The following is a 15,014-nucleotide window of genomic DNA, read 5'->3' as shown; positions in this document are numbered from 1 at the left end:
AAAAATACTTGATCTCAGTTTAATATAGCTTCAGTAATGAGTCCGATGAATTCACAAAAGGGCGTTTTCCTGCATCTTCCACCCTTCTCACTAGTGAATAATGTATACTTTACCTTTTGTAAAATGTTACAGTTTGCTAGACAGTGCCAATGAGTGTGGTTAGCTTTTCTAAAACTTTATTAAACCTTCCTACGTCTTCATTTAGAAAAGCCCAATATATTTCTCCCTTTAGAGGTCTCTTTTCAGGACTGAATACATATTAACATTTTAATTATTTTTCCTAATAGCTACATATCAGTTTTGTTTAAAAGGAACCTGCCATTAGTTTCATACTGCCCTGAGCATAAATTCATGAAACAGCAACAGGCTTCCTTTTTAACAGAGAATAATGGGGACCCATATATCAAGACTGGCAGCTTAGATGTCAGTCTTAAACCCATATATTTTCTGAAGGTAGGCAAATGGCTTAAAGGAAATCTGTCACCTCAAACCCCCACCCCCCCAAGGACGTATATGTGTTACGGTTCTGCAGCACAGGACTAGGGTAGGGGGGGGAAATGACCCTGCACTGCGACTAGGCTGATGCCTTATGATGGAGTGGGCGACCCATTCCTTGTGAATAGATCCACCGACGATCCTAGGCTAATCTCAAGTGAAGACCTATAGATAGGGGGAAGGGGGTCCCTGAAAGAAATAAGGACTGGGTACAAAAACGGGTGACACCTAACAGAAAACACAAAGAAGGCTGCAGAAACAAACTGAAAACAGAAACTAAAGGCCCTTTTACATTTAGCGATGCACCAGCGATCCGACCCAGTCAGGATCGCTGGTGCATCGCTAAATGATCGCTAGTGAGCTTTCATACAGAAAGACCTCACAGCGATTCAGCAGCGACGCAGCGCACGATACTTACCATTCACACACAGCGATCCTGACGTCCTCCCGCCCGCCTCCACGCGTCGCTCGTCGTCACAGCAGGAAGTCTCAGCAGGAAGCGCCCGACGAGAAATGGAGCTGGACATTCTCGCGCGATCAGCGATGGACAGCGGGGGAGCCGGTCGCTGGTAAGTATCACACATAGCGATATCGCTAGCAATATCGCTATAACGTCACAAAACCAGTGACGTTTTAGCGATATTGCTAGCAATATCGCTTAGAGTAAAACCCCCTTAAGACTAGCAGAACCAGAGGTCCCAGAACTGCACTAATTAAACACACAGAAAGCAAAGCAAGGCTCCAAGCCAGACTTCAAGCGGATTAACACTGTTATCCAGCAAGGAATGGGTGATACAATCACCTAACCAAAGGCAAACACAGCACCAGGGGAAAAAGACCAGCAGCCAGAACACTACAATAAAATGGCGGAAAGTCACAAACTGAGCAGATTCTAACAACATGACCTATTAATATGGGCATATGGGTGACAGAAATGGTAAACTAGTTCTACCTGTATGCCTCATATTAACGATTTTGTTGTTGAGAAATCTTATATTCTTTCCCTATGCTTATGATTTAAAAAAAAAAGTTTGGGTGCAAAATTGCATTATTGTGCCTTCATGTGTAAAGTGCAGTGACATTTTGACATTAATAAATAATAATCTTTATTTTGATATAGCGCTAACATATTCCACAGTGATTTACGGCTTGCACACATTATCATCGCTGTCCCTGATGGGTCTCACATTCTAAATTCCCTATCAGTATGTCTTTGGAGTGTGGGAGGAAACCGGAGTACCTGGAGGAAACCCAGTGCTGCAAGCCACCGTGCTGCCCATTAAAGGGAATCTGTCACCCCCTGGAATGTATATAACCTATTGATATGGGCATACAGATGATAGAAATGTTCAGGGATCTCCTGCATAAAAATTTAACCCCTCAGTGACGGAGCCAAATTTTTTAAATCTGACCAGTGTCACTTTACAGTATGTAGTAATAACTTTGGAACGCTTCAACAAATCCCAGTGATTGAGAATGTTTTTTCATGACAAATTATACTTTATGATAATGGTAAATTTAGGTTGATATTTTTTATAAATAAACACAAATCATATCAGAAATTTGAGAAAAATGTAAAAAAAATTAGCAATTTTCAAACTTTGAATGCTGATCTCTTTAACCCAGTTATACCAGAGCAAAATATTAATAAATAACATTTCTCATATGCCTGCTTGACATCAGCACCATTTGTAAAATGTTCTTTTATTTTGTTAGCATTTTAGGAGGTTTAAAAATGTAGCAGTCATTTTTTTTCAAGGAAATTTATAAAAAAAAAAAAAAATTTTAGGGATCTATCCATGTTTGAAGTGACTTTGGGGGTCCCATATATTGGGAAACCTCCTAAAATTATAACATTTTATAAACCCCTGACAAATTGAAGAGAGAGAGAGAGAAATTTTTTTTCGTCGGTCAGAAAGGATTTCGGGGTTAAATTTCCGTCTGACTTCCTTTCTCCGGGCATGCGCACTGTAAAATGCGGATCCTGCAGCAAAAAAAAACGTTGCAGGGTCCGTCCAGGCATGTCCCGGACGCAAAAAATTTGGCGGATCCACAAAAAAACGGATCCAACGGATGGCCATCCGTCAAGATCCATCGGTAATGCAACTCAATGGGGAAAAAAACGGATCCGCCAAAAAAAATGGCAGATCCGTTTTTTTCAAAAACCAGCGGATTTTGACTGATGGTCAAAAACGGAAGTGTGAGACAGGCCTAAGGGGTAAAATAGATATAGTCGGTGCCAACACTGATCGTGGCTGATGCAGCAAGTTGTCAGCTATAGTGTACAGCTGACAGCTGTTGGATTGTTACCTGTATGGGGAGACTATTCTCTTATATCTAAGGTCAGTTAAAAAGACATATTAGTGGTCATTAAGGGGTCAAAATTAGTGGCCAAAACATGACTACATTTTATATATTTTTATAAACTGATGAGAAATTAAAAGACCATAAATCTGGTTTTATACTGGAAAATTTAAATTTGGCATGTGTCAATTTATTCACCAATAACTTCAGATGTCCTTTACATATCTCATGTTTTGAATTTATTAAGCAAAAAATGAACATTTTCAAAACATTTAAAAATATTCGCACAATTTTTAATGTGTCTGCCCTTAAAGCAGATAGTTAATAACTGAAATTTCCCATGTGTCTACTGCACACTGGCATCAACTTTATACAAGTCTTTATTTTATTTTGAATAGCAGCAATTTTTCCAATTTTCAAGGAACTTTCTGAAACCTATATTTTAGGAACCAACTCCGTTCTCAAATGCCTTTTAGGGGGTAATATATTAAACTCCCCTCAAAAATTACCCTATTTTTTGGACTATAAGATACACCGGACCATAAGACGCACCCCAAATTTTCAGAAGGAAAATAGGGGAAAAAAAAAATATTGTGTCAAATGGGGGTCCATCTTACAGTCCGAATACAGTTTAATAGGGGGAAATCATTAGCACTGGTGGAGCGTGGTCACAGGGGGTGTTCGGTGGTCCGGCTATATGACTCCCATTCCAGACTGGTGCGGAAGATTCTGTGGTGCTCATGGTGCGGGGGCTCCGCTGACATTTTCTGAAAGCCTGGAGCCCCCGCACATCCATTGCTGTGAAGTGGTGGCCTCCGGGAAAGCCCAACCCAGGCTGGTGCGGCAGGTTTGTCGGTGCTCAGTGGAGCGGGGGCTCCGCCAACAATTTGTAAAAGCCCTCTCACTGCTGCGATGCGGTGGCCTCCGGGAAATTGGCTGCTGACTTGGCGCATACGCAGATTGAGATCTCGTCTCCCGAGATCTTGAGACGAGATTTCAATCTGCGCATGCGCTGCTTCCGGCAGCCATTTTCCCGAAAGCCACCCATCACATCAATGGAAGTGCGGGGGCTCCAGGCTTTCAGAAAATGTTGGCCGAGCCCTGCACCACTGCGCACCGCCGAAAACTGCCGCACCAGCCTGGGAAAGGAGTGTGATCATCGCCCTGCAGCGTCGGACCGCAGCGGTATCGCCCAACTCCTGCTGCCGCCACACTACTTGTAAGTATATTCCAACTATAGGATGCACCCCTAGTTTCCCAAAAAAAATTTTGGGGGGAAAAAAGTGTGTCTTATGGTCCGAAAAGTACGGTACATCATGTTTAAAAACACATTCCTTATAGTATTCAATAGTGCTTAATAAGCTTAACTCATTTTCAAATGAGTATGGGAATATATTATAAATGGTCGTATACTCCTTTTTGAGAACACAGTTTGATAGATTTTCATTCAATCTTTCAAGTAAAATGATTGGAACAATGAAATTCTGCTACTTTATACTTTTTTTTTTCTTATGTTGTTTGCTGGGCCATTATGGACACCATGATACCAAATAAATTGAGTTTATTTTTACCTTCATGCTGTCAAAATCCCATAAAATAAAATATTGTGTCACCATATTCTAAGACCCAAAAGTTTTTTAATTTTTCGGTTGTAGAGGTGTATGAGGGCTTATTTTTCGTGGAATGAACTGTTATTTCCATTTATATAATTTTGGGGATCGTGATTTTTAGTTTTTCATTCAAATTCCTTTTTTAAGTAAATGACTGACAATATGCAGTTCTTGCTTTCTTTTTAGAACGTTTACCAAGAGAGCCAATTGACAAGCTAGTTCTACAGTTCAGGTCATTACAGACATGGCGATGCCAAATATGTACATGTAGGTTGTTTTTTTCCCCCAGTAATAAAGGGCTTAAAAAAATAACTATTGTGATTTTTTTCTTTCAACATTCTTTTTACTTAAAAAAAAAAAGAAAAAACACAAAAATTGAGCTTGGTTTGAATTGATACACATGCAGCATATAAATGCATGTTCACATTGGCCATAAAACCTGCAAAAGACAAAATGAACAAAAACCCTGCTGTAACTAAATAAGTAAGAGCAAAAGTGCATCTAGATAACAGAGTTTCCCACCACGACACGGTAACTCTGTTCGGGATAGTCCTACACTGTCTAATATTAAAAACCTTGTTCACACATTGAGGTCAACTTTGATACAAGGTAATATTAGACAGTGTAGGACTATCCGGAACAGAGTTACTGTGTCGTGGTGGGATGGCTTCCATGCTACTTTTGATCAAAAACAGTATTACTAAAAACTCTGTATTATTTAGATGCACTTTTGCTTTTACGTAGGTTTTTGCTCATTTTGCAGGTTTTATATTTTTTTTTACTTTGTTTATTTGATTCACACCTATTCTTACACAGAGACAGGAGGAGATCATACATCATCTCTCTCCTATCACTGTCTAACAACTGTGAACTGAATCATATGTAGCAAGATATTTTCATGGTATTTAATCCATCACTCCTGTGGTGGTCCTTTCTTCCTTTATTTTTTTTTGGTTTCTGCTTAAAAGTGTTCAAAGATATTTATTTTTTTTTTTTTCTTTCACTGTTTTATGGCCTTGTTCAGCATTGGTTGTTTACCCTGCATAGTAATGCCTGCTCTGGCCTTGTGCTAATTGGTTAATTACTGATTGTGACCATTTGGTGCCTGATGCTAGCAGACATTTCATTTTATATATATTTAGCTCTGGCTGGGATACACCCAATGAACAAGATTTTTCCTGAGAACGCTTTAATGTAGAACCTGCGGTCCATAAAGTCTTTCAAGAATCCGGGACTACCTTCTAAGCCAATTTTTGAGACATTTGATAAGTAATGTACATATACAGTATAATGCATTTATGTGTAGTCCATCATTCAAGTTGAACTATTGTATAATAACCTGGGGGTCACTCATTTTACTTTTACCCCTTATATAACATAAAATAAGTCTAATCATCTTTTTCCACACACATTTGACACTAAATAATTCTATCATAAGCAATATTGTATATTTTTACCTGAAAATGTCCAGATCCTTGAACAGAAAATATCAGATAAACAGTGCTGCTCTCCCAGAATGCTCTATTCAGCTTACACTCATTGTTCGGAGTTGTGGACCAGATTCCTTTTTGCTGAGAAATGTCAAGGTTCCTCAGGTTGCTACTCTTCATTATAAAATACCTTGTAGGTAAATTTGGTCGTGGTGATGGAGATTTTGAGCTCTGTGAGGCATAAACAATATTTGTGCTTTGTTATTTTCCTCTCACCAGCATGGAGTAGCTAATAAAAGGGTTTCCAAACTTTGTCTATTATTTTTTTGTGCTGTTAACAACTACATGCCTGCTTTCCCAGTACTGAAATCTGCCGGCTCAGAGCGTTCATGCACTACTGCAGGAGATTCCTCTGCTTCCACTGACGTCACATTGACAGATCAGTGTCTTCTCTTCCGCTCTGCTCTGTTAGAGGGGCGTCACTGTCTATGTCATGCTGATTGCCAAAAAGAGGTCTGCCGTGACGTGCCGTCAACAGAGCAGACTAGAAGATGAAGAAATGCTCTGCTGGCAAGAGATGAAATGAATATGGGGTATTGCCAGCTGAGATCGTCCCGCTGCAGAACAGCCAGGTAGTTTAGCAATCATCTTCTTGTTTGTTCTTAGCCCCATACACGAAAATAATAAAAGGCCTGGATAACCCCTTAAAGTACAAGGGCAATGGTTTTATAAATTACATTAGCTAACTTTAGGGTTCCTATTGTTTATACTAGAATTTTTTATGCTTATTGTCAGGCTGTCTGAAGAGTTACTCTATCTCCTGAAAGAAAGCTAAAATTCCCAATTATAGATCAAAAGGGTTTGTAAGGATAAGATTGAAGATGAATGCATATGTTAATGGAAGCCAAAAGGTTAAAGGTGTTACCAAGCCTTTTAAAATTGATTCCTTAGAATACATCAATAGAAGATTGGTGGAAAACCGAATTTCACATTACACACACACAAGACTAGTTGTTTAAATGTGAAGTGACATTATTATGAGAGTGACAGCTTCTTCGATGTTTACACCAGTTTCAGTTTGGTTTTGACTTTTTGTAGGCACACAGCAAGGTATTGCAGCAATGTCCTGTTTAAGTGAATGGTGAATGCTGCAAAACCTTGTACCTCTGCCTTCCAAAAAAAAGTACAGCATTTGCAAGTATGAACTGGCCAGAAAAAGATGCAGAACAATAAAGAGGCTGAGGCTGCAGTACTTGATGAAGCACCGTGACCCATTCAGATAATTGTCCAGAATAATTAGACCCACTCCATCATTGTTGATAGCTTATCTATCTTAAATTTCAAAAGAACGGATACCAACTTAAATACGAATAGAGATTTGTCTATAACGTCAGGTAAGACAATACTGTACATGTCTCTTCAAAGACATTTATGGCATGTTCACAGCAGCTGTGGCACCAGTTGGTAGCTCAGGATTGGGGGACCCTATTCTAGAGATAGATGTAGTCCCCAAAAGTGACACTTACGACTACCATACATTTGTAAATGTTTTTTTACACAGTTTGTACAACTTCGCATGACATTCTCAGTGTAAAAGTTGCTAACCAGTCTGTGTGTCTGGCTGATTTCAGTTACTTAAAGGCACTACCTTGATAAAAGCAGGTAGAGAAGGGCTTGCACAAGGGCTGGAGCAGCTACTGCCTTCAGGAAATTTTGCAGACATCTGTTGTGTTTTGTCTTCGAGTCGTTTTGGATGCTGTAATACCCTCTCTTTAAGTGTGGGTTGTTGAGAAAAAGCCACGTGTGGAGACTTTATAGTTTTGCCGCTATACAAAAAAAACAAAGGGACATGCTCATACATGCTCATATTTACAATGGGTCACACAACTATGAAAAACTAAAGCATAAGAAGAAAACTGACCAGAGTTTTGGGAATAAGAACAAAATACCTGTCCAAACTACACAAGTCATCGGAGAAATCTATTTCTGATGAACTCCTATGACTAGGATTGGTCCTCCAAGAAGATGATGCTGGGAGCTCTTCAGAAGACATTGGCCTTGGTCTTTGTCCAATTCCAGAAGGCTGCTGGAGACCGGCTGACTGCTCTTCATTAATTAACACAGTTATCACTGCTCGGATGGTGGCCTCATCCACTTGAGACGAAGGCTTTGAGGGCGACTTCATCCTTCTTAGAAATAAACTGTACCACTTTTGCCTCAGATGTACTAACAAATCGGCAGACTGGAAAATGAAGCAAAGCAGTCACCCACTAACAGCCATGTGACACTTAGCATTAATACTTCATAGGTAAAGTCAAATCCACTTTAATGTTTCGCCAAAGGAAAAAAAAAAATAGCCCACCATGTAGTGTCATTCCTAAACAAGTTTTTCAGTTTGGCCATTGATGCCCTCCCCAAAACACATGAAGATCAATTCCCCAAATGGTTTAGACCAAAAATTTCTGGGATAGGTTCTTTAACTGAACGTCTTAGTAGTCGGTTAGATAATTTACTACAACCCCTGGTGACATGTACACCGGCTTTATTAAAGATACCAAAAAGTTGCTAATATAAGAAGTCATGGTTTGCATCCTGCTTTTGGACACAATTACATACCTGCAACGGTCTAACGGTATTGCTCTGTAGGATTGGCCCTCATGCCTTGCTCATAGCAGATTATAGACGGAAAGCGGGTAGTGGGGAGGGATTTGTGTGGGGTCTAACTGTTTGCAATATAACTTTTTCTAAAATGTTTATAAAAGTTATCTAATCAAAAAAAGTAAAGATACCAAAAGATACTAAAAAAAAATCTAAAAAACTTCAGCTAGGAAGAATACTTCTACGGGATTACTCGTGATATTATTTCTTTGTATAAATCCATACCTCTTTCTGGAGCATTACGAGCCATATCTTACCATGTCATTAAATAAAGTAATTATTCGTCTGAGGACATGTTGTTTATTTGGAATGCTTAGTTTCAGTTTCACAATCCAATATCCCCTGTAAGGTAGCGCTCACTGAGTGCATTGGGGGACACTCACTTGGCAGCAGATTAATAGGGTCACGCAAAGGTTTTTCCACATAAAGAGTCCATTTTGGTTTATTCAAACATCATAAACCGCTGTAGGCCATGTTACACTTCACAGGCTTAACACATAGTCCAGAACATTTACAGGTTATGGCTTTTCCTTGCAGTCCCTAAACACGCTGGACCTCTCTGTCCAGTGACTGTGGGCGACCGCACGCCAAACAGTTTATTAACATTCTTAGAACCTCACAAGCACGAACAGTTATATCCCCATGTCGGGGGTTACCTTACAGGAGCTCCTGCTTCAGATGCCGACTCCTTGGTAGTCCTCTGTCTCAGGGAAGCTGCCGAACTGGGATCACCATCCCGGACAATGCAGTGGCGTCACTGACTCTGCAAACACACGTGGCCTGTCTGTGTGCTATTTAGGACGTCCATCCCCACTTTGGAACCGTCCAACACACAGGCCTCACCGGATGCTATTCAGGGATCCAATCCTCCCCCCAGAGTCTCCTAACACACCGGCCACCAGGGCCTCAGCGGGTGCTATTCAGGACAACCGTCCCCTCCTGAGACCGTCTAACACTCACGCCTCACCAGGTCCAAGGTCGCAGCACGTGCTCCAGGGATCCGATCCTTCTCCTAGAATCTCCTCACACTGACCCTCCAGGACCTTGCACCCTGAACCACTCAGGTACACTCTCTCCCCATGTGACCAGACCCCAGGCACATTATATGGTACATAACCACGCCCACAGGTGAAGTATGGATCACATGGTCATGACCTCACTACAGGTCCTATTCCACACACAGCCACACACATACAGGCTTTACATTGGGCATTCAGACACATGCCCCTGAGTTGGTTTGTAGGTGACTGGTCCCACCCATCTCACCAAGTCACCTGGAAGCTTCCCTGATACACAGTAACAAACCCTCAGCAGTACCTCTGCTGATCAATACACGTTCCAGCTTACATCACAAGGCACCCACCCTTGTGATACATATCGGCCATTTACAATCCTGCTGCTCACCATTTCCCCCATCACAATAAAGGAAACGCCTGCTTGCAAGTCCTGGTAAGCCCATACAGCGACCCTAGCTGTCACAGGGGTCACTGCATCACACCCCATACTAATAATGATAATCAAATCTTCAGTACACATTCCAAAAAATATCTGTATCATTTCTCAGATTAATGTCTGATTGCTGATTCCAGGAACCACAGTATAATCACCAAGTTATACAGAAAACAATTATAGGGCACCACCACACTACAATTCAACAGCTGTCATCTCAATCATGTTACTAGGAATGTACTTATAGTTAATTAAGTAGGGGCACATAGTACATGTTGTGATGAGCAACATTAAAATAGTGAAAGTGATTCCATTACAAAAAGCTTAAGGAGGAGGGAATACCATCTCTCCATCCTTAATCAAGCCAAAACAATAACTAATTCTAAAAATAGGGAATATTACTTATATAATAATAGTGACAACATGGCGAACATAACTTTTTCTACCCCATACAATGAAGATTTTTCTAAAATTTTCAGTATCATTAGCAAATATCTACCCATCTTTTATCAAAATGAATCGATCTGTTGCATAATTAAAAATGGAGTTAACTTTGTAGCATGTAGATTGTGTACTATAGGCAACATCATCTCATCCAAATATTTCTCTATTATCGACATATATACTAGAAACAAAAAGAATTGGTTGAGCGCACAAGGTAGCAATAATGTGCACAGAGTAGGTGTACACTTTGCCCCCAGTTATTTGTAACAAAGCCTTTTTTTTCAATTATCATCTATTATTCATCCCTATCGCATGTGTTCGTTCACTGCAACACCACAAATGTAGCTTACATTACAGAAAGCACCCAGTGCACGCTCCGATATGTGGGATGCACATCCTGCAAACTGAAAATTCCTATAGTAGAACATGTTGCTGGATCCATTACCAAGATGATTGATGATATTAAAACACAAATTATAAAACGTAACATCACAGGTGCATGCAAACATTTTTTTGAGAAACACTCAGGTGATGAGGGTTTTCAGGATTGAAAGAGTACAAAAACCAAGTTTGAGGAAATTGGCTTAGAATATTAAAGGCACAAGAGTCTTTTTGGATTTGTAAATTAAATACACATTCACTCAATGTTCTCAATTACAGAGCGGATCGTAAGGATTTTTTCTTTACTAATTATTGCGACTAAAATACATTATTTTGTGACTATTTAAATACACTTTTACGCAATACGTTTGCATCGGTGTATCCATATTCCTTGTTTATCCCACCTATATTTAATATTTAAAGAAGTACACCACATGGGGTTGTCAGCTTTGATTAGGGATTTTTCTACCCAAAATGCATAAGCATAAAGTATGTGCATATTCTGACAATTCTTTTTTTTATTCTGCATGATTAAGGACCAAGTTTTAACCTAGTTTTCTATTGGTTCTGGAGAACATCCCATTTCAGACTGTTGAGATTCAGAAATATGCCTAAATCCACTGCCCCATTGGGTTTTTCAACTACCTCTAGTAAAGAGAAAGTGCTAACTTATTTAGCCAGAAGAAGTCAGTAAATGTGTTATTTTTACTATTACCTCCTGATCAAACTTAAAATGTAACCACTCGTCCAGCTTTAATGTAGCTAACGAATCCATGCTTCTGTCCTCCATCTCACTGTCACTGCTCTCATTATCATCCAGCGCTGCTGAAATAAAGATACAAGAAAATAAACCCCGCTACACCAAATCCTAACAGTTGTCACTAGCAGGAAAAAGCCAATATAAAAAGCAACATACACCAATCAACAATTAATACCAAATGTCATAAAAGACAGCCAAAAAATGTGTTGACAGGGAAATATGACTTGCCAGTATGTCATAATTGTTAATTTAGAACTCAGGCGTTTCATAAAAAGATTATTAAAAATGCAAAGAAAAATATATCAAATAAAGAAAGTCTGAGCGCAAATGTATAAGTAGTTTAGAAAGGCTTACTCTACAAATTGCATGTGCAGATGGTATGATGAAGCATCAAACTTTCTGCTGGGAAACTAAAGAAGTCCTATGAAGTTAGCTAAGCCAAATTCATTAATAGTATTATTATTAATTATTTTTAGAGCACCATTGATTCCATGGGGCAGCACATGAGACAGGGTTACATACAGGATACAAATATAAAACACGGTGAACAAACTAACAATTACAGACTTTTACAAAAAGAAGAGGGCCCTGCCATTGCGGGCTTACAGTCTACAGGATAATGGGAGAGGAGACAGCAGGGTAAGGGGTTTCGGCAACTTCGGTGGCGGTGAGATGGCAGCAGGGTCAATGCAGCCTGTAAGCCTTCCAGAAGATGTGGGTTTTCAAATTCCGTCTGAAGGATCCAATTGTGGTGGATAGTTGGATGTGTTGAGGCACAGAATTCCAGAGGATATGGGACACTCAGGAGAAGTCTTGGAGGTGATTGGGCGAGGAACACATAAGTGTGGAGGAGAGAAAGAGGTCTTGGGAAGACCGGAGTTTGCGTGTTGGACGACAGTTCAGAGAAAACAGAGCAGAGTAGATAGATTATGGACGGCTTTGTAGGTCAGTGGTAGCAGCTGGAACTGGATACTTTGTGGAATTAGGGGCCAATGAAGGGATTTGCAGAGGGGAGAAGCAGAGGCAAACAGTGGAGAGAGGTGGATTAGTCAGGAGTTAAAGACAGACAGGAGAGGCGCGAGAGTGATAGCAGGGAGGCCACAGAGGAGGATATTGTAGTAGTTGAGGAGGGAGATGAAGAGGGCATGTACTAACATTTTAGTAGATTCAGAGTTTAGGAAAAGACAAATTCTGGAAATATTTTTTTGAGTTGGAGGAGGCAGAAGGTGACAAGAGCTTGGATGTGCGGTTTGAAGGACAGGACAGAGTCAAGGGTAACTCCAAGGCAGCAGACTTCTGGTACTGCTGAAAGGATGGTGTTATTAATTGTGATAGATAGATTGGGTCACGGAACTTAGGCAAGATGGAGGAAATATGAGGAGTTCCGTCTTGTCCACGATGACTTTTAGGAAGCAAAAAGAAGAAGGAGGCTATGGCTGATAAACACTCTGAGATTCTGAACAGCAGAGAGGTGAATCTAAGGGTCCCGTTTAACATAGCGACACACCAGCGATCCCGACAACGATACGATCTGGTAAGGATCACTGGTGCATCGCTAAATGGTGGCTAGTAAGCTGCCAAACAGGCAGATCTCTTCAGCGACGTAGCAATGATCCGGCGATCCATATAACGACCTCAGCGGTCGTTGGTACGTTGTCACACAGCAGCTATTCTGAACGATTCCAACCTGCGTCCCTGAGTTCTGCGACGCCAACGAGGTCACTCGCCAGCGTCAAACACAGCAATGCATGCTGGCTGTCATGGTTAGGACATGGTTAATGTCCTGTTCTCACAGGGTTAATTTTTGCCGGCCTCTCTTTGGATCTGGTAGGGGTATTTATACTCACTCCAGACTAGGATTCCCTGTCAGCTATACTGTTATTCTGGCTGTGTGTCTGACCCCCCTGGTGTGCGTGGATACTGCATTGCTTGTTTGATTCCCGTGTATGACCCGGTCTGTTCCCTCATTCTGAACTCCATCTCTCGTTTTGGTACTATTGTCTTCTCCGGTTCTGACCTCCTGGCTTGGCTATTGATACTCCATTACAGTTTGTCCCTACTGTACCGTCCATTGCCCGCTCTGGTTTTCTGATCTATTGCTACGTCCTGACTATTCGCTCTGTCTAACCCTTTGGTACTGTCCTCCTATCTCGTGCTTTGACCCCGGCTTGATCTGGATTCTGTCTCTGTCTATGCCCCTTGGTAACTTGTCCCGTAGTTACCTTTCTAGGAATTTCCCTGCAGCTCCTAGCTCTGTGGAGCTTAGGTCACGCCCCCAGCAGTCACGTGCTTCAGGTCCTGATAGTCTGAAGCACGCATCGTCACCGCTGCTGCCAGCTCCACAGGTATCTTTGAGCACTGTTTTTGTACTCAGGGCCCGCGCACTGGCTCAGTGAGCAAATGCAGTGCGGTGTTCCTGACACTGGCCAGCGGGACGCTGACGATGAAAAAAATGGCCCAGGACACTCCAGCACGATCAGCAATATCCAGCGGGGGGGGGGGGGGGGGCGGTCGCCGCTACGTGTCACATGTAGCGAGATCGCTGTTGCGTCACAAAATCAGTGATCTCGCTATGTGAGACAGGGGCTTAAGTGTCACCAGCATATACAGCTCTGGCAAAAATTATTAAGAGACCACTTTCAAATGTTCAGTTTGTGTGAGTTTCTCTTTCTAAGTATATTTGAGTAAAATGTAAATTGTTTTTTTAGTCTATAAACTTCTGACAACACGTCTCCGAATTTCCAAGCAAAATATTTTGTTTTGTTTTTTCTGGCAAAGAAAAATGGTCAAAATAAAAAAAACAGTGTTTTCAGACCTAAAGTAATGCAAAGTAAACAAGTTCATAATCATTTAGAAACAACAATGCTAATGTTTTAATTCGGGAAGAGTTCATAAATCAATATTTTGTGGAATAACCATGATTTTTAAAAATAGCTTTCATGCGTCTTGGCATGCTTGCCACCAGTCTTTCACACTGCTTCTAGCACAAAAATTTAAGCTGTTCTTCTTTGTTTGATGGCTTGTGACTATCCATCATCCTCTTGATTACATTCCAGAGGTTTTCAATGGGGTTCAGGTCTGGAGAATGGGCTACCCATGACAGGGTTTTGATGTGGTGGTCTCTTAATTTTTTCCAGAACTGTAGGTGTTAACAAAAGCCATGGGACTTTATGAGCTGTCCTAGGCCAAAGGTATAGATTGCGAAAAGTAGGGGTCCCAGAACAGAGCCTTGAGGAGCATGCACCAACCAAGAGAGGGTAGGGTGAGGAGGTAGTAATGAAATAGGAAACACTAAATGTGCAGTTAGAAAAATATGAGGAGATCCAGAAGACAACGTCCTTGACACCAAGGGAAAAGAGGATTTGTAGTAGGAGAGCGTGGTCGACTGTGTCAAATGCCGAGGACAGGTCTAGAAGGAAGAGTATGGAGAACTGTTTTTTAGCTTTGCCAGCAAGTAGTTTTGTTCAGGGCAGTTTCGGTGGA

The 15,014-nt window shown here is 41.0% G+C and overlaps 1 protein-coding gene across 7 annotated transcripts in view; it reads right to left on the bottom strand.

Moving 5' to 3' along the window:
• The window catches only part of YTHDC2 (YTH N6-methyladenosine RNA binding protein C2), a 226,407-nt gene that overhangs the window by 19,772 nt on the left and 191,621 nt on the right, over nucleotides 1–15,014 (bottom strand). For 6 of the 7 annotated variants that reach the window (XM_073552136.1, XM_073552137.1, XM_073552138.1 and 3 more), the window contains exons 25-28: nucleotides 11,487–11,593; nucleotides 7,789–8,081; nucleotides 7,488–7,665; nucleotides 5,867–6,070 (exon numbers count right to left, since the gene is read on the bottom strand). In XM_073552136.1, coding sequence (XP_073408237.1) covers nucleotides 5,867–6,070; nucleotides 7,488–7,665; nucleotides 7,789–8,081; nucleotides 11,487–11,593 — 782 coding nt within the window. Of the gene's footprint in view, nucleotides 1–5,866; nucleotides 6,071–7,487; nucleotides 7,666–7,788; nucleotides 8,082–11,486; nucleotides 11,597–15,014 lie in introns of all 7 variants that reach the window. The other variant, XM_073552039.1, reaches the window with a different exon arrangement.

Source organism: Dendrobates tinctorius, unplaced genomic scaffold (genome assembly GCF_039654945.1).
Source record: "Dendrobates tinctorius isolate UK_male_01 unplaced genomic scaffold, ASM3965494v1 ptg000003l, whole genome shotgun sequence".
NCBI classification, from domain to species: Eukaryota; Metazoa; Chordata; class Amphibia; order Anura; family Dendrobatidae; genus Dendrobates; species Dendrobates tinctorius.
Note: the sequence above shows the minus strand (reverse complement) of the source record. Positions and strands in the feature narration are given on the sequence as shown.